The sequence below is a fragment of the Drosophila miranda genome, chromosome XL, assembly GCF_003369915.1.
Source record: "Drosophila miranda strain MSH22 chromosome XL, D.miranda_PacBio2.1, whole genome shotgun sequence".
Lineage (NCBI taxonomy): Eukaryota > Metazoa > Arthropoda > Insecta > Diptera > Drosophilidae > Drosophila > Drosophila miranda.
Window position 1 is genome coordinate 6,374,615 of NC_046673.1, and position 25,069 is coordinate 6,399,683.

Below are 25,069 nucleotides of genomic sequence, written 5' to 3' on the forward strand. Positions count from 1 at the left end.
GGTTTTAGCGAAAATGGTCAAACAAAACAAACGAAAGAGTTTAGTCGTTCCTATTGTTCAATTTTGATATTCCGTCGAATATTATTAGCTAACTAAAACATTTTGCCATGCCCACATAATTTTATTAGATTAATGAATATATTTTCTACTTTATTGTTTTAATTTAAATAATTGCTTTTATGGGATTATTGGATCTATTTATTGTATTAACAGGGCACTTTTTAATGACAATTCGCCTTGCATGGCCAGTGCTGACATATTTTTTTGTAAAATAAAGCTAGATGGACTGGCAAAAACCCTCTAGCTGAACCCTCCACGAGGGTGCCGGCTGGGCAATGGACACTGCATTATCCCGGGCGAGGATAATGCACTGTCGCTTGCCTTGCCCGGGGTAATGCAGTGTCTAGCTAAGGCTATGGTCCATCGTCTTCCCGATCTAAAGTCGGGGGAACTGAACCAAGGCCATGGCTAGAGGTGACTGGCGGCCAGGCATAAAACGCTAGGGGGTGGTCCCCCCGAAAAACATTAACCGGTATGGACCTTCGGGCCAAATATGGCGGTAGATAAGGAGCAAACACGGGTTGGGATGTCAACCCAAACGTCGGTGGAAAGCGTGACTGCTACCACCGGCGGGCACGGGGAGGAGCAATCCTCTCTGCGTGTCGCCAGCGGTCACACCTCGGGCATGGCGGGAGCAGGTCATGTCAGTTGTAATACTACTGCCACAAAAACGACGCGTTGCAGGGTGAGCAGCGCGGGTGCCGTTGTCGATGCAGACTCGGACCTGGAGAGCGTGCTATCCCTTAGCAAGACCGAAGAGGAAAGCCTTCTCCGCTCGCCGGAACCAGGTACCAGCTCCCTGCGTAGGGAAGGGCCGAAGCGTTCCAGGGAGGGGATGAAGGCAAAAGCTCAGTATAAGGCGGCCCTCAAGTTACTGAGCCGGCTCCAGGGCAAGGCGGATATCTCCCAAGAGGAGAAGTCCAAGCTAGCCTGGGCTGAGCAACGGGTACAGGAGGGCCGCGAATACTACGCGCAGCTGCCGCAGATGAAGGCAACAAACGGTGGATTCGCCAACAAGGTGGAGGAGATGTTGGCCACCAAGAGGCAACGCTCGATCGAGAGTGCTGCCAAAGACACTCCGGCGAGCAAGCGGCAACGCGGGCCCAAGGTGGCCACTCCCCAGCCGAAGACGAGGAAGCCGAGGCAGAAGGCCATGAGCGAGGTGTCCAAGAGACATCTCATTGTGGCCTTGATCGATCGCAGCGATGAGAACGGGAAGATGACGGCGGCGCAGTGGAAGTTAGTCCACGCGCAGCTCGTCGAGGCACTGTTCTCGCGAATGGAGGAGGACCCTAGCGCTCCCATGCCCACGTTCGATGGAGCGGGATGGCTGAACGGGGTCAAAATCCTCAAGTGCAATGACGACCCAACGCGGCAGTGGCTGGTGCAGAAGGTGCACCTACTGGAAGCTCTGTGGGAGGGGGCCAAGCTGGAGGTGGTATACAGGGAGCTGATCCCGTCCATACCAAAGACGAAGGTGCTCTTCCCCATTGCTGTCCAGGGGGAGCGAGCACTGAAGCTGCTGCAGAGGCAAAATCCGGACGTGCCAACGGCTGATTGGAAGGTTCTGCATGCCGGTAGCCCACTACCCAACGAGGGGGGCCAGCACGTGATCCTCCAGATCAGCAAGGTGGTGGAGGACATCCTGTATCCCAAGTTCGGGAAGATGGCGTGGGGCGTAGGTAGCGTATACCTACGGCTGAAAAAGCGCCACCCCGAGGATAAAGATGCGCACACCCTCCAGGCAGGCGAGGTCGAGAAGGACCTAGGTCTGGAGACCATAGTGGAGGCCGCCCAGGGTCTTGCGCTGGACGACTCGGAGGAGGAGGAAGACGGTGACGGTGACCTGACAATCATAGTCAACCCGTCGTGCGAGGTTGAGTTAGCCACCCATGACACTAAGGGTGCTGCAACTCAATCTCCATAAAAGCAAGGTAGCGTCGGCGGAGCTCCTCATTGCCATGGAGCAAGGGCCCGCCGACATAGCTTTAGTCCAGGAGCCGTGGATTGCGTCAGGCAACTCTGTGGCCGGACTAAAGTCCTCAAATTACAGCCTTCTCTACTCAACATCGGTAAGCAGGAACAGAACCGCCGTACTCGTACGGAAGGGAATCCATGCTCATCTTATGTCTCATTACAGCACGGATAACCTGACGGTGGTGATGCTGGAGAGCGAGGAAAAGCGCCTAATGGCAGCTTCCTGCTACATGGCACACGACAGGCCCGCCCCGCCGGAAGAACTTAGGAGTCTGGTGACAGAAGCCGGCTCCAAAAATCTCCAACTCCTCATCGGTGCAGACGCCAACGCCCATCACAATGTGTGGGGAAGCCCTGACACAAACGATAGAGGTGAGTCACTCCTAGACTTTATCTTATCCACTAACTTAGATGTAGCAAACGTGGGGGAGGAACACACCTTCGTGGGTCCCACCTCGTCAAACGTGCTAGACCTAACTCTTGTCACGGGAAAGAGTACCTTGGTATCTGACTGGAGAGTCCTCGAAAGACCATCCTTCTCAGACCATAAGTACATTCAGTTCAAGTGCGAATTCAAACACTCTTCGAAGATAACAGTCTATAGAAACCCCCGAAACACAAACTGGGTAAAGTTTAAAAAGACTGTTACTTTGAAGCTCGCGAATCCGGGCTCAGTGAAATCCGCGGAGGATATAGAGAAGTCCCTAAAGACCCTATCCAACGAGTTACTGAACGCCTACCATGCATCGTGCAAGCCCTCGAGAACGAAGAGGAGGTCCAAGCCACTCTGGTGGAACCGAGATCTCTCTCTCCAAAGGAACAACCTCAAGGAATTCTTCAAGATCGCCAAACAAGCGAACGAAGAGATTGTCAATGAGGAATATAAAATCCTACTTAGTAGCTACAAGAAGGAAATACGTAAGGCACAAAGGAACTCGTGGAGAAACTTCTGCTCCAACATTGAGAAAGTGCCCGAAACCGCTAGGCTCCGGAAGCTGCTCTCAAAGCAGCCCACAGTACAGAGCCAACTAAAACTAGACAACGGACAGTGGACAGAGGGCAGTAAAGAAGCCCTAACAGCACTAATGGAGGCGCACTTCCCTGGATGCACCGAGGTCACTGACGCCAAGGAGCATCAGGACCTAGCAACTGAGGAACAGCACCCCCCAATAGGTCTGTTAACCACTAAGAGAATCCACTGGGCCATAGACTCCTTCGCGGCCATAAAAGCACCAGGACTGGACGGGATATTCCCAGCCATGATGCAGTTGACCAAAGAGGTTATTACCCCATGGCTCTTCGCAATATACTCAGCATGCCTAAGTACAGGCTATATCCCCATCCAATGGAGAACCTCGAGGGTTGTCTTCCTCCCTAAGGCAGGAAAGTGCAGCCACGTGAGTCCCAAGGATTACAGACCGATAAGCCTTACCTCCTTTCTACTAAAAACACTAGAAAAGCTGTTGGATTTACACATCAGGAATGAGGTAGGGGGACTGATGTCAATAAACCAACACGCCTACACCAAGGGGAAACCAGTGGAGACGGCACTACACTCGCTAGTAGCCACCATCGAGAGCGCCCTTCACAACAAAAAGTATGCTTTGGGAGCATTTGTGGACATCTCAGGAGCATTCAACAACGTGGCAACAACCGCAATAACAAGTCGCCTAGAAGCGAATAACATACACCCTGCAATCAACGTCTGGATCAAAAACCTCCTAAGTTGTAGACGGGTGCAATCGGAGTGGGGCACCGCTTCCATGGTAAAGGGGGCACACAGAGGCACACCTCAAGGTGGAGTCCTATCGCCACTACTGTGGAATTTGGTGGTCGACGACCTCATTAAGAGATTTGAAAGGAAGGCCCCAAAAATAACAGCCTATGCAGATGACATAAGCATACTTATTACGGGTGTATGTCCATCGACCCTCAGCTCCATAATGGAACGTACACTCAGGGAGATACGTGAGTGGGCGGAAGAGGTAGGACTCAGTATCAACGCGGACAAGACGGACCTCATCCTCTTTACCAAGATGTACAAGGTACCGATATGGACCCCCCCGAAAATTGTCCAAACTAGGCTGACTCCAAAATCACAGGTGAAATACCTAGGCACAGTACTGGACAGCAAGCTGGCATGGAGGCCCAATGTAGTGGAAAGGGTGAAGAAGGCTACCATTGCGCTTTATGCATCCAAGAAGATGCTCAGCAGCACATGGGGCCTGTCACCTGCTCTAATGCACTGGATCTACATCTCGGTGGTGCGACCAACTCTGCTGTATGGAGCCTTAGTGTGGTGGCAGGCTATTGAAAAGAAGACATACCATAAGCTTATGGAAAAGACTCAGCGACAGGCTCTGTACATCTGTATTACAGGGGCGCTGAGGTCAACCCCAACAAAAGCACTCGAAACTATACTCGGAATCGACCCCCTGGACATTCACGCTCGCCTGATTGCGGGAAAGGCAGCACAACGCCTTATAGCATCAGGAAACCTATCCATACAAGGGTACGGGCACAGTTCAATTGGCAGGGACATGACCAGATCAACTGATTACATGACCCCCCAAACTTGCCTTGACGTCAAAACAACCACATCTTTGGGACCTGAAGACTGGAAAATTGGAAGGGACCAAACTGAGCACCTCAATATATACACAGACGGCTCCAAGATGGAAGGAGGAGTAGGAGCGGGCCTATACTGTACAGACCCTGAGATAAGGCTGTCGTATAAGCTACCGGACCAATGCAGCATACTCCAGGCAGAAGTTTTTGCCATCGGGAAGGCAGCGGAGGTCGCTCTCCTAACAGAACGAGCACACGATGCGGTCAACCTATTCGTCGACAGCCAAGCGGCGATAAGATCCATGCAGTCGTCCGCGGTCAGTTCCAGAAGTGTCTTGGCGAGCAGGGAGGCATTAGACATCCTAAGCACGACAAAGACAGTGCGGATCTATTGGGTTCCCAGCCACCAGGGCATCGAAGGAAACGAAGCGGCGGACGTACTAGCTAAGGAAGGCGTCGGGCTGGAGAATAGGAGAACCGAGAACGTGCCTGTCTCCCTCAGAACGCTGCAAGGCGATCTAGAGAAGCAGGCTAGAGCACAGACTGATAGCAGGTGGAGGAGTACCACCACCTGCAGAACCTCGAAGATAATGTGCAAGGAGCGCAACGAGAAACTTAGCCACTACCTACTGCACCTACCACGAAAGGACTGTAGATTGATAGTGGGAATACTAACAGGTCACTGTCTGGCTGCTGCACATGCAGCAAAGCTAGGCATCACCAACAGAGACAGTTGTAGGAAATGTGAGGAACCTGGGGCTATCGAAACCCTGGAACATCTTATCTGCAACTGTCCGACTCTCTCAAGGGCAAGGAGGAGATACCTGGGCGCCCCAGTGTTGGCATCACTGGAAGATGCCTCCAAAAGGACGCCACAGGAACTGCTGGCCTATGCTAAAAACACCTCGATTCTCGGGGACTTTTAAAACCACATTAACACTCCCGCGACGGTTCATACACCCCCCCATCCGGATAACTAAGGGCCATATTGGCCTATGAGTGGCCCCGCTGAGGGCCGTCCGGGTTAACCTAACCTAACCTAAACATAACACACAAAAACAGCTAGAATTCAAACAAAAAATTTTGAAATCCCTTCGAATTGCGAAAATCTATATTCGCATACACAATCTCGTTGTTTCGAGAAAACCAAATAAGCAGATTTATACTTTACTATACAGTACTACCTATTCATTAATTAATTGATTTCATTTTGAGAGGAATTCCGATGCCCACTGTTTTCAATATTTTCCCGCTATGTCTAAATCTGAAAGGAAAAAGACTGATTTGGCATCACTGTAGTTTAAATTAGATATATTTTCATTAATTTAAAATTTGTTCTTTGTCTTACATTTTCAGAAATATAACGCAATTCATTGTCGGATAAATTTTTAATGAAACATTGTCCCTCCGCTCCGGTACAAGAATATCTATATAATGTCAGTGCTTCGAAATGATAGACGTCGGAGGACTTGTGCATGACACTGTCAAAGCGCCAAAATTCAAAAAACTTCTTCAAATTAAGATTTGATGGTATATGTACTTGGTTACAACTTAATGAACTATCATACAATAAATGCTTAGACTAAATGTGCCAGAATGAAAATTTAAGATGGATATAGTGTGTTACTGATTGTAACTTCTTTGCCATTTTACCTCACATATGTAGAATTACATGAGCAATTTGGGTCCGTAGCTTACTCCACAAACAGAATACCAAAATTTTTAACAGCTACCATAACACTACAATTACAAAACGATAAAATTTCGGACTTGGCAATGCAATCTGAGCTTCGATTGGCACTAAGGCTGACATGACAACTGATTCTTTTGTCCTGTACTAGACTGATTGGTGTGTGTGTGTGTGAATGTAGGTGGGTGTATGCTCATGCTTGTGGCAAGTGTAATTTCCCTGCTTAAAGTGTGTATTTGAAGTAATAGTTAGTGTATCGGTTTGCTTAAAGTTTCAGACAGCATGCCAGAAGTCCATCCTAATCTTTCTGCCTATACATAAGTACCAAGTCTAGTGAGTGTTCCGCTTGACACGCTCGACATGCAAGTCATATAGCATTTTGTTCTTATCATAGTAATAGGGATTTTGGCCGGGACCTAGCTCAGGTCTATATCCATATGTTGTTCCGTCTCCATTTAGGATATCAACCGCATTGGTAGCCCCGGCCACCGCTGCTGCTGCTGGTGCGCCCGCGGCTGCGGCTGCAGACCCACCAGCAATCACAGGCACTGTATTGTAATTGTTGTAGTCATTTAGCTGAGTCGGTATACTGCAGCTGCTGCTGCTGCTGCTGTTGCCATCGTCATAGTTCAAATGAAGATTGTTAATCCGCTTGGAGAGGGGCATGGACTCGCATGGTAGATCATCCTCACGACTGCGTTTTCTAGGGCAGAAAGAACAGCTGTTCAAATCAGAATTTGGATGTATTTATTTTTGTGCTACCAGGCTCATACGAAACCAAACTGCGCACTCATTAACTCCCCACCCATCACAACCGTCTAGTTTACTCTGCAGGCTCATCGATACTCGATGCCTTTAAGCATCCTTAAGATGCACTTGCACCTGCACCAGCTCTTGGCTCACCTTGTCTTTAGAAATCCAGCCATTCCGTTCTGTTGCCAGCAAATTAAACTGGCTGGGCCAGTTCTTTTCTGTTCTTTTCTTCTGTTTCGACAGTGTGACCGCGTGTCTTAAGAGCCAGTGTTGGATGAACAAAAACTCACGGTTGGTGAAATAAATATTAGCATTAGAAGTTACTGAATAAGCCTTCAGTATCTGACGAGTTTTATGTTAATAATGTTCTGTTGATTCTATTGAATAAACATACTATGTTAATTTCAATATACCAGTTATGTTGTGCCGGTATATTTTATCAATTTCATTAATCAATTAAATTGAATTTTTTAAAACAAAGGGTAAAGAAACTTCCATACGCTGTTTTTTTTTAATTTTCGCTCTCTCAGATCGTACTTCCGTGCATCATTTATTCCAATGGATTGCATTTAAATCCTTGTCGCTCATTCACTTTCAAAAAATTTATCTTTGGCGCTCAAGTTTGTTGGAACCTGATCTTTTTTTTGTAATGGGATACTTTTTTTTCGTGGAGGGATTTTTCCTCGCCATAATGTCCCTTCAGCTCAGCAATGTCCCTACATAGTATACTCACTTATATTTTTTTACGTCTTATGTTAATGGCAACATTGAAATTGTATGGGCGGCAGCATTGTCCTTCAACATGGCGCGGATTGAACAAAATTCTGCATACCCCAGGGAAAAGGATCTTATAGAATTCAGATAATGTTTGTCATTTCAAGCTCCAATATATGCAGAAACCAGTCAGTCTCTGTTTTAAAGCTATTTCAATGATAATTTACCGTTTATTGTATTCTAGAGACCAGGAATAGGTCTTGGAAGTGATATATAAATACAGGACACTACTCATATGCACGAATATGTTTAAAACATATTAATCTGCGAAAAGGGTTTTATTAATAACATTTTAAAACAGCTGGGAAAACAGTATCTTCATATTAAATTAATGAAGTAGGGTATACAAGTGTCCATACTCCGGTTGACATGCTATAGGTAAGAAATGACGTGACATTCCATACTCACTTAAGTTGCCACTGTTATTTTGTTGACCATTTTGATGAAACCTTGTTTTAGACACAATACAATAAAAGGAGTACTTAAAAGTAGCTTATCTTGTAGAAAATGTATTCATCAATGTCCTTAAATTAATTGGGCAGAGCTAAGAGTTTTAGTTAGTCAGCATTATTTAACGGAATATCTAAATTGAGTAATAGGAACAATTTTTCTCTTACGTTTTATTACATTTAATTTGTTTGATCTTTTTCGCTAGCCCTTTTTTTTAGACAGGATCCAATCCAAGCAAGTATTAAGAATAAGCCAATCAAGTAGGACATTGATTTATAAATCGGAAAAAATTATGGCATGGCTGAGGGTTCCATCTAGTTAGTCATATTCGACGGAATATAAAAAACGAGGATATGTACGATGGAACTTGAATAATTCGTCAGTATATTAACGGTATATTTTGAAAATGGGACGGTATATTTTGGTATATTTCTGAGGGTCAGACCGTATATTTTTATCGAAAAGTCCGCTGGAGAGAACACGAACACACAAAAGAAAAATAGTAGTTTTCCATACCCAACCCACTCCAAAAAAGAAAAAGAAATAGAACGGACGTACTATCAACCAGAATTACAATAAATTGTAAGTAAAATCGGTGTGGCAAAGCTATTAAGTATACCCGGTAACCAAGCTTCAAAACTTACAAATTACCAACAAAAAGAAAGGAGAAAATTCTGAAGTGAAAAGTGAACGAACACGAAACGTTATCGATGACTGCTTCTTGGCTGCTTCTATGGGGCGTGCTTGCTTGTGTGTGTGCTTGTGTGTGAGTGAGATGGTGTGTCTCAGTGACAAATGATTGGTTCCGAATTTCATTCTATTCCTCTTTTTTTTTTTGTGGATTCCAATCAATGCGTTCAATTTGTAAATAGTGTGCTGGGCTTTCTATTAATTGTATATGGCAGCCAGTACATGTGTGTGTGTATTTTTGTGTTTTTGGCAAAAAACAAGTTTACATGACGGGTACCACACATGTGCAGATGGTCTGCGTCCAAATAAATTAGCATATTGCCCGCTCTTGTAACTGCAGTTACAGCCGCTGTCGCAGTGGCAGTCGGCGTCAAGATACATATGTAGTAAAAAACTGCATTTAAACGCATTCATACACGCAACACCGCACACACACAGAAACACACACACACACACACCAACTCACCGAAGTTATGCGACTCTGCTCTGTATGGGAGTGTATGTGTGGGTTTCACATTAGAATTTTGCTGCTGTCTGGGCTTATCTACATTGTATTTCGCTTTTCTGCTTTCTGCTCGTTCTGTTTGAGTCATCGCTGGCGGGCCGATTGTGCGGTGGTCTGCTGCTCTCTCAGATACAATTCCTTCGCGCCCCGATAAGGCAGCAAGAGTCGTCGTTGACGCAGTAAACAGCTACTACTGATCCCAACCGTTGGCCTAGCCACTAGCCAATGCCAGAGCCCACCCTCGCCTCTATTCGGAGTCGCGTAAGTTGCTGTTGCTGCAAGCAAGGACCGCACCCACGCTCTCGCACACACCACTGCCCCAGCGCTGTTTGCGGAACAGAAGGGGACCGGACCACCTACTCCTATCCATCAGTGGAAATATACATAGTGCTTTAAAGGAACGTCTTTAACCTTCGATGTTATTAACGGAGAAAAAAATCTAGAACGGAACATTTCCGCACCCTAAAGAACATTGATTCGTGTTCGACTTAACCGAACGGATTTAGTCATGAGTCTGTGCATAAACACCTGTATACCGAACCGTGACAGAGCTGGAGCTACGCCACCAATCCCGGACTGGGGTTTATTCTTTTGGGCTTAATCTTGAGATATTTCCATATCTTTTATTTTCGTTCGCAATAGGCTTACTTAGATAAATGTACGTGTATCTAGCGAAAAGCAATCGATACCTAATGGTCGGTGGTTTTCCTTTCTTTTAGAGCTTGAAAAAATTGGGCAGCTTTATGTCGTTGTCTGCAATACAGTCTAGCAAAGTAATACCCCCATCCCCCCGGATGTTTCAAGTTCCCGATGGGCTCCCGTTCCGTCCCTGCCTTGTGTGTGTGAAAGTAATTAAGACGAAGCCCATACATAAGTAGCTGGCGCGAGTGGCGTTGTAGTGTGGTGTCTTTGTGTTCAATAATTGAGCTGGAAGAAGGGGTGCTGGTGCTGGTGCTGGTGCGGGTGCGGGTGAGCACAGTGTCACAGGTTCACTCGATATGAAAACACTCGATTGTCCCGGCCTTCTCTCTCCCTCTCCCAACTGATTTGCTACTGATTTGAAGAGTAGTTTGAATCGTTTGCTATCATTTTCTTGCAGGAGTTTTCCACAAAATGCAAACCATCAAGTGCGTGGTCGTTGGCGACGGAGCCGTGGGTAAGACCTGCCTGCTCATCTCCTACACAACCAACAAATTTCCATCGGAATATGTGCCAACTGTCTTTGACAATTATGCGGTGACGGTGATGATTGGCGGCGAGCCCTACACACTGGGCCTGTTCGATACGGCCGGTCAGGAGGATTACGATAGGCTCCGCCCATTGTCCTATCCGCAGACAGATGTCTTTCTCGTCTGCTTCTCGGTGGTCAGTCCCAGTTCATTTGAGAATGTTAAAGAGAAGGTGAGTCTTGAGCACAACGACAATGGAATACACTGGAATCCACATGAGGATTAACGTTGACATTAACTGGTCCCCTCTTTTGTCTATAGTGGGTTCCTGAGATCACGCACCATTGCCAGAAGACGCCATTCCTGCTGGTGGGCACACAGATCGATTTGCGCGACGAGACCAGCACACTGGAGAAGCTGGCCAAGAACAAGCAAAAGCCCATCACCATGGAGCAGGGCGAGAAGCTGGCCAAAGAGCTGAAGGCCGTCAAATATGTGGAGTGCTCGGCTCTGACACAAAAGGGTCTGAAAAATGTCTTCGATGAGGCCATACTGGCCGCCCTGGAGCCACCAGAACCAACCAAGAAAAGGAAGTGCAAATTCTTATAATTCTTTTTTTTTTCTTTCTCTCTCTCTCTCGTCCTATATATGATGTGTGTTTTTCGTTATTTCCACACCACAATGGCCCTGCTTCTTCCTTTAAAGAGTTTATAGAAGACCCCCTTCGCCCCCAAGAACAGTTTTAAGGTTTTAATTGACTTATACAGCACTACACTAGTTTCAGTTCCGCGTCCCCGTCCCCATCCCAGACCCGAGTGTCTAGAAGTTTCAGATGGTGGTTCTTCGCAGCCATGTCCACCCGCATATCCTGTCATTTTATTGGTTTTTAGTTAAGTTTTAGCAAACCAGCTTCTGTTTATTTTGAACACAGTCCGAATAGTATCTTTCTACCTACGGACAAAAGGCTTCCGCCCTAGCCTTGGCCCAGTCCCGAAATCCAATGGCAAGTGGAATCAAATATAATCAAAACAATTCGCCCGACCCCGAAGCAGAGCCAGAGGTCGGGTCGGGCGCCTACCCCATTTCCGCACCCACTATAGTTTTTTGGCGCAATTTATCTAATTAAGTGAAGAATGAAAAGATGATGAAACACAATAACAATATAGCGAAACAAATTATTTATATATAACTTTATATATACAACAAAACAAATTCGTAAGTGAAAAACAAAATAACTGAATGGAAAATACAAATAAAGTGAAATCAATCCAGAATAAAAAAGAAACAGCTAAACTAAAGGAGGCAAGCAACTGTCAAATCGAGTCAGAGTCTTAAAAAGCTAACAAATTCAACTAAAAATATATAATACAAAGTAAAGTCTGGTAAACTCAACTCCAACAAGATGAGACGACGAAGAATGCGATGCGTATTGTGTACAACTAAGTATATGAGTATTGAAATATGATAAACAACAAAACAAAACAAAAATATAAACATAAATATATGAAAGATGTGAAGGAAACGAACACACACACAGCGACACAGAGATAGACAGACAGACAGACAGACAGACAGACGGACGGACAGATAGACAGACGGAGAGCCGAACGGAAAGAGACGCAACTGAAGTCTACAATCTATATAAATATATATATATATAGATATATTTAATAATATGTATAATCCATAAAGTATAACAATAAAAGAAAAACCAGCAAGAGAGAATATTTGTATTGTTGTTCCAGCAGAAGAGCAGCCACAAAACAGAAAACAGAAAACGGAAAACGCAAAACCGTAAACAGAAAACAGAAAAACAGAAAGCAAATACGAACTAATGCATTTTTTAATATTTTTATATGTATACATTATCAATTTTGACACAGTTTTTTTTCCTAGATCTTAGAGATTTAACATTATTGATTTCAGATAATAATCTTATAAATAAAAAACCAAAAAAACGAAAATTACAAAAGCTAACAATTTGTCTATGCATCGCAGTGGCCGGCCTCTGCCGTGGCTCTGCCTCTGAGGTGGTCGAGCGGCTTTATCCACTTGCATTTGATGGCCGATCGGGTCACATCCTCAACGGAGGAGTCTTTGAATCCGGCGGAGCCCTGTATGTCAATGTTGTGGTAGTCGAATCTTAAATGCTTTGCACTATTCGCCAGCAGTTGTTCGATGCCATGCCAGGCGATCATCACACCATTGTCTGAGCAGTAGCGCTTGAAGGGGCGATAGCTCCGGCAGTTGTACTGCCCGGCCAGGTGCTCGATGTTCCGGTAGATCACATCGTTGTTGGCCACCCCGCCGGACACCACCAGAGTGGGCGAGGCGTCGCCAAATAGCCCGTTCTCCGTTCGCAGGCAGTACTCTAGTGCTCTCTGGGTGCGGTGCATGAGGTGGCGACTGACGGCCTGCAGCAGGCCCGCACAGAAGTCACTGTAGTTACTGATGATGCCGTCCGGTGGGGTCTGCTCGAGCCTCTCCCTTGCCCGGATGGCTCGGAACGAGTTGTTCTTTATACCCGCGAAGCTGAAGTTGCAGTTTCGCTGCTGGGCAAGCGGCAGGGGGAAGTCGTAGGCGTCTGGACAGACAGCCGATTGAGCGGCATGCTCGATGGCCTGCCCACCATTCCATGCTCGATACTGTGGCAGCACATATAAGCGCAGGCGGCGGGCAATCTTGTCGAAAGCTTCTCCGGGGGCATCGTCGAGTGTCTGGCCGAGCAGGGTCAGCCTACCGGGGCCGCGGACTAGGGCGAGCTGGCAGTGGCCACCGCTGATGAGCAGGCAGAGAAAGGGAAAGCTGATGGCCGATATGTTCTCCATGCGCGCCTGCAAGGCATGCGCCTCCATGTGATGTACCGGGAGCAGTGGCTTCTGCAGCTTTCGCGCCAGGTGGCGGGCGAAGCGCAGGCCGACCAACAGGCTCAACGGCAGGCCAGGTCGGTTTGTCACAGCAATAGCCGTCAGCTGCTCCGGTCTGAGGTCCGCCTCGACAAGACAACGATTATAAGCATCCTCAATCCGCGCTCGATGCAGATCTTGAGCCCGTGGAGGAATTATGCCGCCATAGCTGCAAATATGCCAATAGAGGTGATGTTTATATTCATATGGATTATGCACGCTTATGCACTTACCGCGTGTGGAACTCCTGTTGGGAGTATAAGACATTTGAGTGCACCCGCCCGTCGGTGTCGACAATGGCAATGCCCGTGTCATCGCAGGAAGTTTCGATGCCCAGGACATAGCTTAAACGGCGCCTGGGGACTAGCAGTCCTAGCCCAGCGGCGAATCGAAATCTGACCGGGGCGCTGGATAGATGATAAGCCATAACGAAAGCGAAACGCCGATAGATAATCCTATCGGACTTGCTGATAGTTATGCCGCACATCTGGCAGCACTGCTAGTGCCAGTCTGGCAGCCACCGACTAGTTACAGTTACATCTATCGGATTTGTCTTTTCCTTCTTTTTATTAAAAACTAAATAATAAATTATATTGATTTGAATGCATCCATCTCAGGGCCGCGACTGGGAATTGATCTGTATTTTTGTTTTTGGATGGATGGAGATGGATTAACGCATATATATCCACACAGATCAGATAAACATACATACACCAACACCCACACAGCATCGTAATGTTTTGGACTTGCACAGAACTTGCAAAGGCTTGTACCGTGAATATTTAGATATTAAATATATGTAGATAATAGATTTCGCTTAAGTAAATGGGGTATGGTGTTCTAAATTTGGCCTCTTAGCGCTCGTAGTAGACGCGATAGTACAGGGTTTTGGAGCGCCAAATGCTGTAGCTGTTGTCGAACTTCAGCAAGTAGACGCCCTCGCCCGGATAGGAGTGCGAACCGACGTAGACCTCGTTGTAGCATTCACGCCGATAGATGGGCACAATAATTGAGATTGGCGCCTTTGAGGCAGCACTCGGATTGCTCAGGCCATTGTGGTCCTGCGACAATGTGCCCGACTCCAGGTCCTCGGTGGTGGACAAATAATCTTCGTCCACACAATCCTCCTCCTCATCGCTGTCACTCACGTGCACCGTCACCTCGCTGGTCACGGGCTTGGCCCATTCGAAGTAAATCCCGAATCCAATGTCGTAGTTGTCCGTGGCGAATTCCCAAAAAATGCACTTGCCGTTCATATTGGTGGGCACTCGAACCTGCAAAAAACCCACAATGTTAAATCTCAAAGGCTTCTTCAGTGCTGTGCTGTGCTGTAACTGAGACCCACCGTAACTGTGTCGCCGTGGCCGATGGTAATGACGCCATCGCCATCGCCTGCGGACACTTCAGTCTTGAACTGCTCGATGTCGGGTCGCGTCCAGATTTTGGCCGGTCGAATCATCACATAATCATCGTACTCATCGTTCCCATGGTGCTGCTCCTGTCCGTACTCCCCTACCTGTGTCTGTGCTTGTTCGACGTGCTCCTGATCGTGCTGCTCCTCTGGCTGCTGCTGCTGCTGCTCGAAATCACCCAGTTTTAAGCCCTCCATGGCATTTACTAAATCGGTACTGCTATTATTGTTGTTGGCCGGAGCGACTTCCTCCCTCTCCTGGTGGGCCTTTTCCTGGGTCTGGTTCTGGTTCTGGTTCTGTGTCTGGGTCTGGATCTGATTCTGATTTTGCAAATGCAGCTGCTGCATATACTGATGGTAGTGCTCGCGCTGCAACTGGTGTATGAGTACAGCCTGCTGTTCAGGATTGCCCGGGAATTGTTTCTCGGCATACAGCTTAGAAGAGACAGGGAGAGATAGAGTGAGTGAGAGAGAGAGAGAAGGAATGAAATACGGGAATTGGTAATTCCCTTGGAGCCGACCGAGACAATTATTTGGGAATTGGGTCAAGACCCCTTTGGGGCCACAGGCAGCGTCAAGGCCAGAGCCGACCGAGCCCAGACAGGCATCGTGAATTATTGAACCCAACAACAGGTGCAAGGGCTCGGTGTAGGTGGGGGCAGATGGTGGCATGGGAAGGTGTGGAAAATCGATTATCTACCTTGAACTGCTGGTAGGTCTGCTTGTTGAGAGCGTCTTGCAGCTGACGACGTTGCAGTTCCTCTTTGTAGCCCTCCTCCAGCAGCTCCTGCTGCTCGCGCTCTTTTTTTTGTGCCACCTCTTTCTCCAGTTCCATGCGGCGCAGGTCTTTTCGCAATGTCTCATCGCGGTCCTGACGCACCGCCTCGATGTAGGGTCGAAATGCCCTGCACATCGTGTCCAAAAGATCAATGAACCCCTCCATGGCCTGCTCCCGGCTTATGTCGCCAAGAAGCTGCCAGTGCTGCTGGCGGTCGCGGCCAATTACATCGAGCACGCCCAAAGCCGGAGCATGGTTCGTTTTAAAGGGTCCGAGGGAGGCCTGCTGCTTGAAGGCGATTAGCTTCAGATTGTCCTCGTAGGACAGGTGAATGGCTTTGCCCGAGTTCTCTGTAAGCATTTACGTGTTAGAAGAGAAGCCACACACAATAGATCGGCTGCAGTTTACATACGTTTGTAAAATGTGAATGCTAGTCGGTAGAGTTCTTGCAGAGGAAAGCCCCATTTCTCTGCAGCTGGGACTGGGGCTGTCGCTGTCGCTGCTTGTGTGTCGCTACTGCTTGTCGCGGTCTCCATAATGGCCGCCAGTGTTTTCCCGATGTTTCCAAAGTCTGTTTGCCTCTATAAAATTCGCACAATCAAAACAAAAAAAAATACGTATGTGACGTTTTCTTTCAGTGTGACCGTCCTGCAAAAATAAATCTGTGTGTTTGCAGCACTGGCTGCAGCTATCGGTGCTGATTTTTTTAAAGCTATAAAATAGTATCTTTTAGCTCATGGTTATGGTTTTCATCTGTTTGTTTTCGAAATACATTTAGATGGAGATTTTTGTTAGTGTTTTTTACTTTAAATCGTTCCTCATAATGTTTTTCATAATTTCTTTAAGCCTTTAAAATTATTTAAAATTAAACAATATATCTTGTTTTTTACCAATGTTTTTAGGAAGCTAGTTGCTCACGCCAATCGGCGCGTTGTCGTTACTGGGCAGTGGTACTACAAGGTACACCAGGGTGACCCCTTACGGTATTTTTAATACTTTTTGGTATTTTTTGAGGTCAAAATTGAGCACTTGGTATACCTACGGTATATTTATCGAGTCCGCGGTACTACAAACTACACGTGCCGTGCGCTTTGTGTCCATTTGAATAACAAAATTTAACTTAACGATGAGCAGTACACGCTTCTTCTTGGCAGATCTGCCAACCAGAGCAACGGAATCGGATCTGCGGAGCCTGTTCCAAGACTATGGCTATGTGGAGCAGGTGGACCTGAAGCGGAAAGAGCAGGAGGATGGCCCAGACAAAATAATCGGGTTTGTTACACTCCAGACGGACGATGCGCACTACTGTGAGTCGGATATACATTCCATTCAGAATGGTAGCCGTTTTATAATCCCTCGACTTGCCCGTAGGTCTGAACGAGCTCAACTGGCAGAAGCTGCACGGAACCAAGCTGAGGATATCTGTGGCCAAGGAGTCCTTCCTGGATCGACTAAAGCGTGAGCGCGAAGAGAACCAACAGGGGGAGCAGGGCCAGCAGTACAGCGAAAGCTTTAACGAAAGTACCTCCCGTCTGCTTAAGGAGAACACTCAAAATAAGCGTCGGGTGTTTGGCGAAGACGAGGAGATCGGCGATGACGAGATTGCACCGGAGCTGCTCATCACCAAAAAGCGTGCCGCACACTCTATGCACAATGGAAAGGTAAGTTGTCAGCCTGAGAAGTATCCTGTATCAAGTATCTCAATTTTAAAACCGTATTTCTTTCAGATTGTGATTCAGAAGGAAGACGATGTGAAGCCGCTGCACATCATCGAGCAATACAAGAAACCGACCAAGCAGCAGCCGGATACCGACGTCAGCCAGGCTGAGCAGAAGCGTAAGGAGTCGCTTAACAAAATGCGGCAGGAGCATCAGCAGAAGAAGTCCGCCATACAGCAGGCTCTGTCTGCGATCACTGTGGACGGCAGTAGGGCGAAGCGAATTAAATTCAGCGATGCCGAGGAGGATGAGCACGAGCCAGAGCAGAAGCCGAAGAAGCAGCCGAAGCTAGATCTCTTCGACGATGATGATGGCGAGGAAGACGATGAGGAGGTTAATATCCCCCAGTACGAGGGAAAGAAGGGAGAACGTTTGGTTGAAATGCAGAGCAAACAAAGCTTGGATCCCCGTTTCCGCATCACAGCCACCTTTGTCGACGAGGAAGAATTCGATCAAGAGGAGGAGGATGGTGTAGATCATCCAGAGGACAAGCCACAAGAGAGCGAACGCAACTGGCAAATGGGCATCCTGGAGCAGGTGGTGGGACGAAAGCTGACTAGCACTAGCAACGAGAACGAGCGCAAGGCGGCCAAGAACAAGAAAATGCTACGCTTCGATCCGGCCAACGAAGGTCACCAAAAACTGGTGCGGCAAAAGGTGGTCCAGGAGAAGGAGGACTCCACGCCAAAGACAAAGGATTCAAAGACCAAAGATAAGGGCGCTGCCCAGGCGCCCGTCTCAAAGGAAGCCTTCTACGTGGTCACCGACAGCCTCACGCAATCCCTCAATATGCGGGGCGAAGGCTTCAGTCTGCTGGACATGTTTGGCAGTGCCCATGACGAGGAGGTGGCAAAGCGGCAGGACGAGCTGGAGAAGCTGGGCAGCGAGAAGATACTGGTGACCAAGCCCAATGCCAACAAACTAGACCTGGCCACCCACAATCCCTTCAGCTACGATTCCTCTGAAAGTGAGGATGAGGCACCGCCGGCCGCTGACCCGAATCCAGATCTTGTCTCCAGTGAGCCTGCGAACGAGGAGGAGCCATCCAAGAAGAAATCCAAGCAAAAGAAACCCAAAATCCAAATGGAGTCTTTCTTCATTCCAAAGAACGATCCCAGGCTGAAAGGTAAGGCTGTTCTGTTCTTACATAGATGTGTGCCGTGTTTCTCTTTTCCAACTATTTCTCTTTGTGTTGCAGAAGGGGCCAAGTTCTTCAGGACCACCAAGGCAGAGGTGGATCATGCCGACTATGACAAGGTGAAGAGCCGCCTCAAGCTTCTGATCGGCAATAAGATAGCCAAGACCCGCAAGAACCTACCTAGCAAGGACATCAAGCAGCACAGAAACAAAAATCCGAAAATCCCTACCAGATAGGTTAACAGATACTCGCATCTATCTTATCCATTGTACGCGTATCCATTCTAGTTAAATAGTTATAGGCATAAAATGTGTTTTTTTCTCGAAAAACTGTGTATTTACCTAGAATACAAAAAAAAAAAAAAATAGAGATAGAGAGTGAGAGAGATTATTATGTTTATAAGTTCCTGCACAAATGCATTTGAGCCCCATTTCAGCTCGCAACTAGATTATCATAGAAATTTTCGATTACTAAAAATCATGGCAAATCGGCGGATCCGACCCAGCAGCAGGAGAAGAGCAGAGAAGATGCAGTGCCGGAACAACTCTACTCTAAATGATACTGCGGAGTTCCACCCGCTCTTGCTGCTCCTCTGGTTTGAACTTAGACTAAGTAAACATTTTTAAATTATAGTATTTCTGGCACAAACATTGCGATTCGCAATATTCCAATTGGGGCTTCCTCCGTTCGGGGGAATCCTTAAGCACGTGGGCTGTCATGGAACGGGGATGGCGCTGCGTCCGCGGCACTAAGTAAACGTTGCAAATCTCAATTAAAATTCGAGACGTAGCTCGTCTTTGGTACTAATTTCTCCGATCCGGGTCTCCTCCATCCGGTTCAGGAGTGGTGTTTGGTAGATATTGTGGGGGATTAAGTAGTAGATCTAGAGAGCGTTCATACATGTACAAATATATATATATATATCCTACGCATCTGTAGATGCAGCACCCGCTGCCAGTGCCTTGGTCTGAGCATCGACTTCCGGTTCATCGGGGACCACAACAACAGCGCTGCTTGGTTCCTCCCGCTCCAATGTCGGACTGCGACTGCGGGGGCTGGGTGACGTTTTGACTGACAATACGGGGATGGACTGCTCGGAGGGTTTGGCTATCAGATGAGTGGACGATGCTGGCGGGAGCGGTGAAGCTGCTGCTGCTATTGTTGCTGCTGCTGTTGCTGCTGCCGCTGTTGTTGCTGGTGGTGTCTGTGCTGAGGGAGAAGGAGCTATTGACTGACTGTTGGTACCCAGCTGTGTGACTGTGTCTGCCACCAACACCGGGACTGACGTCCTGCCCGCAGCCAGCGTCTCAATGGCAATCACCGTCCGCTCCAGAAGATTCATGAAGCGCTCCTCGCGTGCATCCATCCGCTTGAGGAGTTCTTCGTCGCGCTTCTCGCGCCGCTTCAAATACTCGATCAGCTCGTAGTTGGTGCTGTCGCCATCGGTGGAGGTGGACAGCTTGCGCTTGCTCTTCTTCAACGAGGTGGAGGAGCTGCAGTCGGAGAGATTGTCCGTGTCCACGATCACATCCGGATGCAGGATGTTCTGGTCCATGCCCGGCGAGTAATAGTTCTGTGTCCTGCAAGAGATACGAGTATGAAATTGAGGAAATCTTCTCCCCCTTCCCGCCACTCACTCACCCATTGTAGTTGGTCTGCATCAGCTGAATGTCATCCGGATTGAACTCCCCCTCCGAAAGTGGCTCCGATCTGTGAATGGCAGGAATGGAGTTCGTTATGGTTTGGTTTTCTAATGCCTGAATGAACCCTGAACCAACTTTTGTCTAAATAACACTGTGCAACAAACCAACTTTTTCTGATAGACATGGGGCTCGCCAAACTGTAAGTTAATTAAGATTTTAGTATTTTTATCGCTAGCTTATCCATATATTTTTATAATCGATGCCCTAAGCGACAAGAATCTAATTGATTTCCACTTTTCATGAGTTTTTGAAGATCATAGATCAAAGCATAATATTTCCCAGACGGTAAGCTTAATCTGTAAAGATTTCAAGGTCGTTTGAAAGCTGCATTCATTATCTTTTTAGAATTGGAAAGTTCTTTAAAGCCAGATATATTATACTCAAGTTTTTATTGAAAAAGGCAAGTTTACCCTAAAACAAATTTGAAAATTAAAATCATACGAGTAATTCATTCATAAAATGTTAAGGCCCCAAGCATATTAGAGAAAAGTTCGTTTCCTTCCATCTTACAAAAAAACTTTGATTCTGCTGCATTGTGTAATTTGTTCTGGAATCAGAATAAGTCTATGTCTAGGGGAGAAAAAAGAAAGAACAAAACCCTTCTTATTGGTGCAGGCTCTATGTGTTTGGATTTCTTTTATGTTTACTGCAGTTCGATTGCCCTTTTCTACGTGTTCGTCGTCCGAGTGACCGAGTAGCCTTGAAAATCGATGGCCGATTTACTCACTTCATGGATATGTTGTTGTCGTTGTTGGTGTTGGTTTGATGGTGCAAGTTGAGGGCTCCATTGCAGTCCTTCTCGTAGTCGGGCGCTTCGGCGGTGTCATCCATGTGCCCATGACTATGACCATGACCCAGACCATGGCCGAGGCCAAGACCATGCCCCAGACCATGGACGTGTCCATGATGATGATCCTTAAATGCAGCATTCTGTCGCTCGTCGTCCTCGTCCTCGTCTGGCGGAAGCTGGACACAGCCGCCATTGCTCAGGTGCAGTTCATGGCTCCGCTTCTGGGCGGCCACGGCAGCGGCAGCAGCGGCGGCCGCCACAGCCCCAGCCACATGCAGCTGAAGGGGATTGGGATTGTCGTCGTAGACGCCGGCAGGCATGCCCACCGTCAGCCCGTTGCCGTTGGAGCAGGGCACCTCGCTCAGCTGCGTCTCAACAAAGTGGTTGGGCAGGAAGCGCTCCAGCTTGCTGGCCCCACTCTGCGACGAATCCGTGGAGTGTGCATGGCTCTGGCTGAGGCTCTGCAGCAGGCTGTGCTGGTGGGGCGTCAGATTGTCCTTGTTCAGCAGGACGCCGAGCTCGGCTGCCTGCCGTCGGCGCTGATAGTACGATAGCTCGTTGTGATTCTTGGAGATGAGGGCCAGGCGCTTGCCGTTGGAGCCCCAGCACTCGCCGCGCTGCTCCTCGATCTCCTTGAACAGGAACATGTACGGCCAGTTGCGACGCACGTGGCGCTCCGGATTCTTCTTCAGCTGCGTGTAGATCTTCTTGAGGTTCTCGTACCGGTTGCAGCACTGCTTGGCCGTCCGCTTGCGGGCACTGAACCGGTTCAGCACCTCGGCCACCATCTCCCACACGCTGGCATGGTTCTTCCGGTTCGACTGGAACGCGCTCTGTATCCGCTCCGACTTCACAATATTCAGCAGTGCCACCGACTCTGGCACATTGAAGTAGCTTTCCGGTGTGCGTGGCGCCCGCTGGTGGTGATAGTTGCTAGTCGTCACTGGGGGTGGGTTCTTCGTCTCCTGTAAAGACCGGTGATCGGTGATCGATGGTGAGGATTGGTTATTGCTTGCACTTTTACAATAATAATAAATGTGGCGTAAATTTCTCTCTAACTGATTTTATCTCCGATTTTCCAAGGATTGTTCGGGCTTATAGATTTTATTTCTATATAGTATAAAAGAGAGCTATTCTTCCGTATACAGATTCTGCCTCCTTACTAATCAAAGTAATGGTTTAAATATTACTGGTTGGTTATAGGAACTTGTGGGTCCCTTCCATCACTGAAATCAAACATATTGTTTCGGATCGGATTTAAGTGTGGTATTTTCAGATTTCAATATCTCCAACTATTGGATTCCTCTTGCCTTTATCTTTGAATATTTTGAAATAATTCGGTTTTTATATCTGCCGAAAATGGTATGTATGGTGTTGTATTATGAGTAAGGCACAACATGTCGCTGAAATTGGAACTTCCCCAAATCAGACATTTCTGGAATGTAGTAGATTGTATTTCCGTATTTCTGTACTTATTTTGCATTCAACAAATGTGGAAAACATTTTTATTGGGATGCAAAATAGAAAGCACTTCCAAAACTCTAAAATATACGACCGAAAATTATCGTATAATCGATCTGATTATAAAATTACACAGATCCTTATGAGTACAATCGATCGAAGGGAAACAGCCTTGAAGGAAATGAAATCCCTTATTATTTCTAGAGAGTATTTTATTTCAAATACCCTTGACTGTAACTCAGATAACCTTAATAGAATCAAAGTATATCCTACTGTCTGAGAGATATAAAATAATATAAATAAATAGTTCAAATTTAAAAATTAATCAAGTTTGTTATTTCTTACTGAACAAAGTTTATTATTTTTTATTTTTACCATGTACAAATGTTAAATTAAACTGTGTACAATCATTTATTGTGGCTCCTAGTAAAACGCGCGTTTTTTATTTTATTGTGTTTTAACAGAAAAAAAACCAAACAATCGCTTTGAAACCGAATCGAAATTCTCTAAAAATCCAAATTGTTTGGAAATTGGTAATTTCTTATCTGACAATTTTTCATCGAAATGTCATGCACTGTTTTTCGGAATATCTTTTAGAGTAAACATATGTGTGCATATGTATGTATACATAGATCTACATACATATAGTATGTTTGTACGTACGTACATCTGATTGGTTGAAGATCAGTCATCTCATGGTTATTTCTGAGAAATACGAGTATGACTAACCCACGTCAAAGTCCAAGCAGTTTTCGGCCATCATTACGGAACGTATTATGTATCACATTAATGTGCATGCATAGATCGGCGATCTCAATCTTCGTTTTATACCCTGAAACTATAACTGCAACTGCAACTGTAAATGCAACTGCAACTGCAACTGTATTTGGCATTGGATTTTCTAGCATTCCTGTCCGAGCCGAACCGATCTTTAAATGGCTCTCTCAGAATCCTCTCTCTTGCTCATGTCTCTCTCTCTCTCGCTCTCGCTCTCTCTCTCTCTCTCTCGCACACCGTATTTTCCTCTCTGTTTTGCTCTCTCTTCTGCTCACTTCATTCATCTTTGCTTACCATTTGAGAATTTTTGTTGTAGTCAGCAGCTTTTTCGTTGCTCCTCCTTCCTCCTGCCACCCACCCGTTTTTGCTGCCGTAGGCGTTACGCTGAGATCTCGTCTTATTTGCTCTCTTTATCTTTTGTATCTGTGTGTTTGTGTGTGTGTACGGGCTTTACGCTTTTAAATGGTTCCCAAATTATCTTGTAATGGCGGCTCCTGCCACTGTTGATGCAGTGTTCCTCTTCTCCTTGATGCTTTTGTCTAGCGGCATTGGCATTTCAAAATTGGTAAAACGGTTCTTTGCGGTAACCACAAGTAACGGCTATTTTATGCACTTTTCGGCCTACAAAAATGACACCGAGAATGGAATGGAACGGAAGAGAACATCAGAAATCGCACTTGCAGCAAAAAAAATAAACACACAAAACCGAAAACAGAAAAACAGAACACCAAAACTGAATCAGAGACAGAGACAGAGACTAAAAAGAAACAACAACTGAAAAGGGAATAAACGGGCGAATAAAGGCGATTTTTGTACTTTTGTGTACTTCTTTGTTGTTGTTTTTCTGTTGTCTTTGTTGCTGTTATTGTTGTGGTTGGTGTTGGTGTTACTCGGATTTCGTTATTTCGTTGTTGACAACAAACCCCGACACGACTATTAATATTTAGAAGTTAACCTTTTAGCCTCAGACGGCGGCTCATCGGCTACGGACACGGGCAGCACAGTCGACAAAAAAAAAAAAAGAAAACAGAGCAGCTACAAAAATAAATCACAAAAAAATTATATGCACATGTGCCCCTGTTTATACCATTGTACATACAAATGTACATGTATAGCTGTTCGCATTGAGTGTACAATGTACATGCATATGTATGTATGTACTGTGCATCTGCTGTTAGACACTGGGCTTTTGCCGCTTGTCCCTGCCTTACACGCGCTTTTACGGTCACGATCCTCCTGCACTGACTGCTCACGGTCTTTCAATTCCAGGTTCTTCACGACCTCACACGTACTTTTTTCCATTCGCTAAAGTTCGATCCTCCATTGACAGTGTCACTCACACGCGACAAACTAGCTTCGGTTCACTCACGCACGTTTGATTGCCTTCGCTTGGAGCTGTACGGGTGCAGTTTGTCTTTTGTGTGTATCTTTATATTCGGGCACTGTATTCCATATTCCGGTACTCCACTCACGAGCTTCCTTTTTATCCCCACCACAAACTCACGCGCACTTTCTTGCACTCTTTCACTCACGCGTAATTTCTTAGCGTCTTTCACTCAAACATGTTGGATTGCAATTGCAATTCGCTTGGTTCTGATAGGGGGGACTGGGGCTGGGGGGACTATCGTAAGGGGGGTATTGATCCGATCGATGTAGGAGTATGAGTTGTCTTGATCCAACTAGCCAACTAAAAACTAACCAAACCAAACAACAACGAAACTGAAACTGAACTTTTTCGTGGCGATCCCGTA

At 46.6% G+C, this 25,069-nt stretch overlaps 6 protein-coding genes across 10 annotated transcripts; 2 read left to right on the top strand and 4 right to left on the bottom strand.

Annotated features, from left to right (window-relative positions):
- Positions 1-5,978: 5,978 nt before the first annotated feature.
- LOC108164944 lies at positions 5,979-7,404 on the bottom strand. 2 transcript variants are annotated; one of them, XM_017300932.2, is made up of 2 exons: positions 7,199-7,404; positions 5,979-7,016 (listed from the first exon to the last, which is right to left on the bottom strand). In XM_017300932.2, the coding sequence occupies exons 1-2, from the start codon at positions 7,219-7,221 to the stop codon at positions 6,626-6,628; spliced, it is 414 nt and encodes a 137-aa protein (XP_017156421.1). In that variant the 5' UTR covers positions 7,222-7,404; the 3' UTR covers positions 5,979-6,625. The 2 variants fall into 2 exon arrangements, with proteins under 2 accessions (XP_017156421.1, XP_017156422.1); XM_017300933.2 differs by having other exon boundaries at positions 5,979-6,998; positions 7,199-7,397.
- A 1,332-nt stretch (positions 7,405-8,736) lies between these two features.
- Positions 8,737-12,260, top strand: LOC108164643 (cdc42 homolog). 2 transcript variants are annotated; one of them, XM_017300493.2, is made up of 3 exons: positions 8,737-8,854; positions 10,567-10,868; positions 10,958-12,260. In XM_017300493.2, exons 2-3 carry the CDS (start codon positions 10,581-10,583, stop codon positions 11,243-11,245), a joined length of 576 nt encoding a protein of 191 aa, XP_017155982.1. In that variant the 5' UTR covers positions 8,737-8,854; positions 10,567-10,580; the 3' UTR covers positions 11,246-12,260. The 2 variants fall into 2 exon arrangements, with proteins under 2 accessions (XP_017155982.1, XP_033241999.1); XM_033386108.1 differs by lacking the exon at positions 8,737-8,854 and adding an exon at positions 9,629-9,728.
- On the bottom strand, positions 11,872-14,055 carry LOC108164629 (probable tRNA N6-adenosine threonylcarbamoyltransferase, mitochondrial). Its single transcript, XM_017300474.2, has 2 exons — positions 13,776-14,055; positions 11,872-13,711 (listed from the first exon to the last, which is right to left on the bottom strand). Exons 1-2 carry the CDS (start codon positions 14,027-14,029, stop codon positions 12,622-12,624), a joined length of 1,344 nt encoding a protein of 447 aa, XP_017155963.1. The 5' UTR covers positions 14,030-14,055; the 3' UTR covers positions 11,872-12,621.
- Positions 14,056-14,130: 75 nt separating this feature from the next.
- LOC108164628 (Golgi resident protein GCP60) lies at positions 14,131-16,376 on the bottom strand. Its single transcript, XM_017300473.2, has 4 exons — positions 16,144-16,376; positions 15,654-16,081; positions 14,888-15,388; positions 14,131-14,816 (listed from the first exon to the last, which is right to left on the bottom strand). Exons 1-4 carry the CDS (start codon positions 16,265-16,267, stop codon positions 14,397-14,399), a joined length of 1,473 nt encoding a protein of 490 aa, XP_017155962.1. The 5' UTR covers positions 16,268-16,376; the 3' UTR covers positions 14,131-14,396.
- A 396-nt stretch (positions 16,377-16,772) lies between these two features.
- LOC108163069 (probable RNA-binding protein CG14230) lies at positions 16,773-19,033 on the top strand. The gene is made up of 4 exons (XM_017298146.2): positions 16,773-17,038; positions 17,103-17,392; positions 17,459-18,575; positions 18,648-19,033. The coding sequence occupies exons 1-4, from the start codon at positions 16,858-16,860 to the stop codon at positions 18,821-18,823; spliced, it is 1,764 nt and encodes a 587-aa protein (XP_017153635.1). The 5' UTR covers positions 16,773-16,857; the 3' UTR covers positions 18,824-19,033.
- LOC108163076 lies at positions 18,899-25,026 on the bottom strand. Of its 3 annotated transcripts, none has more exons than XM_017298183.2 (5): positions 24,851-25,026; positions 23,613-23,939; positions 21,018-22,045; positions 20,229-20,297; positions 18,899-20,167 (listed from the first exon to the last, which is right to left on the bottom strand). In XM_017298183.2, exons 2-5 carry the CDS (start codon positions 23,613-23,615, stop codon positions 19,513-19,515), a joined length of 1,755 nt encoding a protein of 584 aa, XP_017153672.1. In that variant the 5' UTR covers positions 23,616-23,939; positions 24,851-25,026; the 3' UTR covers positions 18,899-19,512. The 3 variants fall into 3 exon arrangements, with proteins under 3 accessions (XP_017153672.1, XP_017153648.1, XP_033241998.1); XM_017298159.2 differs by having other exon boundaries at positions 24,274-25,026; XM_033386107.1 differs by lacking the exon at positions 24,851-25,026 and having other exon boundaries at positions 23,613-24,249.
- Positions 25,027-25,069: the final 43 nt, after the last annotated feature.

Excerpts from the sequence above, each read along its gene's own strand:
- LOC108164944 (XM_017300932.2), bottom strand. The coding sequence starts at position 7,221 with ATGGCTGGATTTCTAAAGACAAG. Across the intron at positions 7,017-7,198 it reads GCTGGATTTCTAAAGACAAG|CTGTTCTTTCTGCCCTAGAA; the intron begins GTGAGCCAAGAG and ends TGATTTGAACAG.
- LOC108163069 (XM_017298146.2), top strand. The coding sequence starts at position 16,858 with ATGAGCAGTACACGCTTCTTCTTGGCAGATCTGCCAACCAGAGCAACG. Across the intron at positions 17,039-17,102 it reads GACGGACGATGCGCACTACT|GTCTGAACGAGCTCAACTGG; the intron begins GTGAGTCGGATA and ends ACTTGCCCGTAG. Across the intron at positions 17,393-17,458 it reads ACTCTATGCACAATGGAAAG|ATTGTGATTCAGAAGGAAGA; the intron begins GTAAGTTGTCAG and ends TATTTCTTTCAG.
- LOC108164643 (XM_017300493.2), top strand. The coding sequence starts at position 10,581 with ATGCAAACCATCAAGTGCGTGGTCGTTGGCGACGGAGCCGTGGGTAAG. Across the intron at positions 10,869-10,957 it reads TTGAGAATGTTAAAGAGAAG|TGGGTTCCTGAGATCACGCA; the intron begins GTGAGTCTTGAG and ends TTTTGTCTATAG.
- LOC108164629 (XM_017300474.2), bottom strand. The coding sequence starts at position 14,029 with ATGTGCGGCATAACTATCAGCAAGTCCGATAGGATTATCTATCGGCGT. Across the intron at positions 13,712-13,775 it reads CAACAGGAGTTCCACACGCG|CTATGGCGGCATAATTCCTC; the intron begins GTAAGTGCATAA and ends GCATATTTGCAG.
- LOC108163076 (XM_017298183.2), bottom strand. Across the intron at positions 20,298-21,017 it reads GACAACAACATATCCATGAA|ATCGGAGCCACTTTCGGAGG; the intron begins GTGAGTAAATCG and ends TGCCATTCACAG. Across the intron at positions 20,168-20,228 it reads ATGCAGACCAACTACAATGG|GACACAGAACTATTACTCGC; the intron begins GTGAGTGAGTGG and ends TATCTCTTGCAG.
- LOC108164628 (XM_017300473.2), bottom strand. The coding sequence starts at position 16,267 with ATGGAGACCGCGACAAGCAGTAGCGACACACAAGCAGCGACAGCGACA. Across the intron at positions 15,389-15,653 it reads AGACCTACCAGCAGTTCAAG|CTGTATGCCGAGAAACAATT; the intron begins GTAGATAATCGA and ends GTCTCTTCTAAG. Across the intron at positions 14,817-14,887 it reads GCCACGGCGACACAGTTACG|GTTCGAGTGCCCACCAATAT; the intron begins GTGGGTCTCAGT and ends GGTTTTTTGCAG.